At 36.5% G+C, this 6,000-nt stretch overlaps 1 protein-coding gene across 8 annotated transcripts in view; it reads left to right on the forward strand.

Annotated features, from left to right (window-relative positions):
* The window catches only part of Dmd (dystrophin), a 1,916,788-nt gene extending 1,911,629 nt beyond the window's left edge, over positions 1 to 5,159 (forward strand). For all 8 annotated transcript variants that reach the window (XM_048336444.1, XM_048336436.1, XM_048336438.1 and 5 more), the window contains one exon: positions 5,044 to 5,159. In XM_048336444.1, the coding sequence (XP_048192401.1) occupies positions 5,044 to 5,055 (12 nt within the window). In that variant the 3' untranslated portion in view covers positions 5,056 to 5,159. The remainder of the gene's footprint in view (positions 1 to 5,043) is intronic.
* Positions 5,160 to 6,000: the final 841 nt, after the last annotated feature.

Consider the following 6,000-nt stretch of genomic DNA (forward strand, 5'->3'; position numbering starts at 1 on the left):
TAAAAGACACTGTTTTTCATTTGGCAGTTGAAACTAAAAAGAATAATAGGAAATGGAATAGACTAATAACCAAGTATGTTATATATATATATATGTGTGTGTGTGTATATATATGTATGTACATATATATGTATGTACATATATATATATATGTGATTGTTGAAGTCTTGAGGGTTTTTAATGCCTCTTTATAGATTGAAAGAGGTAAAGTGTAGCATTATCGCTGAATATAGTTTGAGGTTTTAAAGTGAAGGACGCTTGTTATTCCTATTACCAAGAATATTATCTAAGCGTTAAATTACCTAATGAAGTGACTACTGCATGACAAAGTGTAGACTAAATGACAACACAAGTGAAACAAGAGACACGTGAAAGAAGGGAGAAGAAATAAATGGTTGTCCAAGGGATGGTAATAGCATGTACTCTTCAGGAAAACAGGCTGGATGGGTAGAGAGTTTTTACATGAGAAGATCCTGGATCCTTAGCAAGGGATCGAATAAAATGGCCCCTGACTCATTTAAACACAAAAGTCAAACTAGAAATTCTGCTAGCTCCGTGCCTTACAAGTGTAATGAACTTAATGACCTGCAGTATATATGTATTAATGCTCCCTTCCATGGCTTTGGGACAATGGGGTCCAAGGGAGGGAACAGTAAACTGGGAGAGAAAGAAATTTGAATCAGTGATGCATTGAATACTCCTGTCTCATGCACTTCGCCTGTGAGACTTCTTGGGTTCATTCTTATGGTAAGTGCCTCTTAAAATTTACTGTAATTTCTTGTGGAAAAAAATCTCATCATAATTTTGAGCCCCTCAGACATGTTTCATTCATGAATGAAGTTTTTAAAGGCCAGAACATGTAATTGAATCAGAGAGTATTACCTGAGGTGTATTATAGACAGATAAGTTTTCAGAAGCCAGAGAATGAAAACAATGACTTTTAACGCTGTGAAAAATGCCCTAAATGCATACTAGACCGGATATTTTTTTCAGAGATTAAATTATAGAGAAGAAAAGATAAACACATTTCATTGCTGTATTCTGGCTTTGCTTTGGACAAGTGAGTGCTAACCATTATTTGGGAATTGTATTTAAAAAAAAATAGAGTGCCAGATTGCTATTGAGGTCTTGGATCATTGCCAGAAAGTCTCAATTCCAATCACTGCAGAAAACAACTCCCTTAGGCAGTGGTGGCGTGTGAGACTAAATGTGTTGCAGTGAATGCCAACTTGGAAAAACATAAAACTGCCCTAATGTTCAATGCATGGTGCCTTTGTGTTCAATAATCCTTGCTTAAGAATGGATTAAATTAATACTTTCTATAGACATATTTTTGTGTCAACTTGTGCCTGAAGCTGATGGCAAATGCCTGAATTCTGGCTGCTGTCTACAGTGCCTCTTGCATTTAAAGTATCAGATTTTAATTTTGACTTTAGAAGATTTTATCAGGTACATTTAAAGACCTCCTTTCTTTCTTAATAAAACTATGGTACAAATCTGTTTTCTATATCCATGCCACAGTAGTTTTACCCATTCCCTGGATCTTTGGGGGAAGTATTTTGTCAAAGGGAGAAAACTTGTTTTTATTTCATTAAAACCTCCATGAAAAATTGCAGTGATTGTTCTGGTGAAATGGGAATTTATAAACAAAGTAATCAAAGGTAAGATATAGATACGTTTTGTAGCATAATAGTAGTCATGAAATCATTTGTGAATATTGGATGGTTTAGTCAGGATAAAGCCCCTAACATTTTATGGATGTGGGTTTAGTATATTAAAAATAGTGAACCTTTATTTTCCCTGGCTAATTTTTAAACAGTAGATATTCCTAGAATGTATACTTTTTGAGATACTCCAGAATTTTCCCTCTCTGTGGGAAATAAACATCATTTCAAAGAATAAAAGGACCACTTGCATATCTAATCTATAAATGTATTTCCTTCTTTTATTAGCTTTTGAATTGCATTCATGTCCTCATAGCTCACACTCTGAAAGGCATCTTTGATTATCAATAAGTTTACACAAAAAATTGAGCCCTTCCCTTTGTTTTACGTTTTATAATGCATGCTCTAGCTATCGGGGGATTGACCTATATTGATGAACTATATCCATATGTCATGTTATAAAAGGGTTATTTTCTGTTTTTACTGGGTTTGCCAACAGCTGTTAAAATTGCTAGTAATTCATAATTTGCAGTTAGACCATTCAGTTTTATACATGAATGATTGTGCATATTTCCTTGGTTGTTGTACAGTCAAAAAGTAAATATATCAGGGTTAGAGGCTTGGCTCGGATGGTAGAGCACCAGCCAATGAGCAAAAGTGTCATCTACTAAGTTCAATTCCCAATCTCAAACACATATAATACATATAGGGAAGACCCTCCAACCTGGTCGTCAATAATAAGTGCTGTGACTCTAATGAGTAGCAGATGACCCAGTGTGTCTTCCTGTGTATATATTTATATTGGATTTTTTTCCTTTCTTACTTTTAATCAGGGACTTACTATACAGACCCAAGCTAGCCACTTCTGAACACCTGACCTTCCTGATAGCATTGAAAAGCCAAAGATGACTTCAGTTCCTCAGTGAGGGCACTTTTGGCCCATTTTGTGAATAGTACATATGCTTTGTTTAAAAAAATGTTAAGTTTTTGTATTTGTAGTCTCATCCACAATTTAAAGTAATTTTTAATGTAATTAGTTCTCACTGAAACCCTTTGCACTAATAAATCTTAAAGAGATTTACAAATTTGGTCACCTTAATATACATATATATATATATATATATATATATAGCAGTAAACTATTAATAAGTCTTTTTTTTCTTTTTCTTTTTCTTTTTTTTTTGCCAGTCTTGGGCCTTAGACTCAGGGCCTGAGCACTGTCCCTGGCTTCTTTTTGCTCAAGGCTAGCACTCTGCCACTTGAGCCACAGCGCCACTTCTGGCCGTTTTCTATATATGTGGTGCTGGAAAATCGAACCCAGGGCTTCTTGTAGACTAGGCAAGCACACTTGCCACTAGACCATATTTCCAGCCCCTATTAATAAGTCCTAAATTGATCTAATGCCATCACTGTGTAAGTGTGTGCCCGCAAATCCTATTCCAATCCTCATAAACAAAAAAGATGTCTCTTCAAAAAGTATTAGGGTAGAATAGCTGCTCTAGTCTGTCTTTAATTTTCAATTGAGAGAGAGAGAGAGTGTGTGTGTGTGTGTGTGTGTGTCTGTCTGTGTCTGTGTCTGTGTCTGTGTCTGTGTCTGTGTCTGTGTGTCTGTGTGTACCAGTCCTAGGGCTTGAAGTCAGGGCCTGGGTAATGACCCAGAGCTTTATTGCCCAAAATTGGCACTGTACCATTTGAGCCACAGTTCCACTTCTGGCTTTTTGGTAGTTAATTGAAGATGAGAGTCTCATAACTTTTCCTGCCTGGGCCGGCTTTAAACCACAGTCCTCAGATCTCAGTCTCCTGAGTAGCTAGGATTACAGGCAACTCTATAATGCTGATACATCACAAAGTAGTAATAGCCTAGTAAAGTTTTCAGTTCCCAAAGCAGTACTTAAAGAGTGGAAGGACTACTAATGTCCAAGAATCAAACCTAGCCCTATAAAAATATGGGAGCTATGTGAAAAGGAAACAGGGACATCATGCTGCTCCTGTGTTCTATGCTAAGGGATTGGTGGTATGCCATGCCATATTATGATTAAAAGGCAGTTCTCATAGTTAAACCTTATTTAGAAGGAAAGAAAAACTAGAGTTCACAAGATCCCCAATCTATATATTACACGTGGGGCCCATTATAATTAGGCTGTAGAGTAATTAGGAATGAAAATGATTGTTATTCTGAAGCTTCATAATTTAAATGGTGTATGTACAATGGTCAGTTCCACAGTTTATTTTTTCACCCAATTACAAGCAGAGAGAACATGGTCAGCTTCACCATAGTACAACTCCCCTTCACAGCTTGAATCAGCTTGGCAACGGGATTTCATACAGTTCTCATGGTAGCCATGATGTGATGATAATGGTGGTGGTGGTGGTAGAAATTATAAGATTAGTGGTGGTTTTAGTTAGATATATATATATATATATATACACATATATATGCGTATATATATATGTATGTATATATGTGTGTGTGAAATCATCCCATCATGAAATGCTCCTGGGCTCCTGGTATGACAGGAATTTTGTGTTTATCCATGAGATCCTTTTCATATATAATCATACTGGGAAGATGAGTGCAGTATTTGACTTTTTTCATTTAAAGATACCTGTAGTATAACAGACTCTATGGAGAGCTCAAATATAATCTTTTAGAAGGACTTTGTTGAGTCAAAGCCCAACAAAATCAACATCAGGTAAGGGTACATGGGGGGGGAGGAAGGACAAATAAAAGTGGGGAAGGGTGGGAGAATGTAGTCCGCAAGAATTCATTGTATATACCACAACATTTAGAAAGGTAAGGAAAGGGGTGGGTTGAAATAGGGGCTAAGAATGTTGAAGGGGGGCTGGGGATATGGCCTAGTGGCAAGAGTAACTGCCTCATATACATGAGGCCCTGGGTTCGATTCCCCAGCACCACATATACAGAAAATGGCCAGAAGTGGCGCTGTGGCTCAAGTGGCAGAGTGCTAGCCTTGAGCAAAAAGAAGCCAGGGACAGTGCTCAGGCCCTGAGTCCAAGCCCCAGGACTGGCAAAAAAAAAAAAGAATGTGACACTGATCAAGATGCATTGTTTTCAGAAACTGCTTTGTTAAATGGTACCTCCTTTGTACAATTACTTAAAGATAATAAAATATTTTTAAATGCAAACAATACTCATAGCCAGATTCAATATTAAGCTGCTACTAACAATGTGTAATGCTTCATTAACAAGGCTTTGCTTCTTCCTGGAAACTGGTGAAAATTAAACACCGTTGTGTACACCTTCAATGCAGCTTCTGTGTTGTCTTCACCCCAAATTGGGGAATGGTTTCCAACATGGCAAGGAATTAGATGATAAACCGCGCCTTTTGTAAAGTCAGTCTTTCTCTGTGTTTTTCAGGACCCAATGTAGGAAGCCTTTTCCACATGGCCGATGATCTGGGCAGAGCAATGGAGTCCTTAGTTTCAGTCATGACAGATGAAGAAGTGGCAGAATAAATGTTTTACAACTCCTGATTCCCGCATGGTTTTTATAATATTCATACAACAAAGAGGATTAGACAGTAAGAGTTTACAAGAAATAAAAATCTATATTTTTGTGAAGGGTAGTGGTACTATAATGTAGATTTCAGTAGTTTCTAAGTCTGTTATTGTTTTGTTAACAATGGCAGGTTTTACACGTCTATGCAATTGTACAAAAAAGTTATAAGAAAACTACATGTAAAATCTTGATAGCTAAATAACTTGCCATTTCTTTATATGGAACGCATTTTGGGTTGTTTAAAAATTTATAACAGTTATAAAGAAAGATTGTAAACTAAAGTGTGCTTTATAAAAAAAAAGTTGTTTATAAAATCCCCCTAAAAACAAACACATATACTAGACACACACACACACACACACACACACACACACACACACACTAACTGAGGCAGCGCATCATTTTGCATTGTTTTAGTGTGATATTCATATGAAATTCATGGCTTTTTATTTTCTTGCATATTAAGGATAGGACTTCTAATACCACCAAGTGACTGCTTCATGTTGCTCTTTTGGAAATTGTTGACTAAGTGGGGCTAGCTACAGGCTTTTGTTTCATACATCTATATATCTGTAAGTATACAAATACTATAGATGTATAGTGAATAGATACAAATTTCTACAGACTTTTGAATTGCTTCTTCAAATGTTCCTGCCATTTCCTAACAGGAAAAAAAATACTTCTAGTTATTCAGGCTTACCTGCTTGGGCAAGAATGAATTTTCACTGAAGCCTAAAGCCAGGAGGAAAGTACCACACTTAAACATTGTCTAGGCTTCCAGAATTTTCTCATTTTAAACTTTCCACTGACAACTAG

This window comes from Perognathus longimembris, chromosome 28 (assembly GCF_023159225.1).
Source record: "Perognathus longimembris pacificus isolate PPM17 chromosome 28, ASM2315922v1, whole genome shotgun sequence".
Lineage (NCBI taxonomy): Eukaryota > Metazoa > Chordata > Mammalia > Rodentia > Heteromyidae > Perognathus > Perognathus longimembris.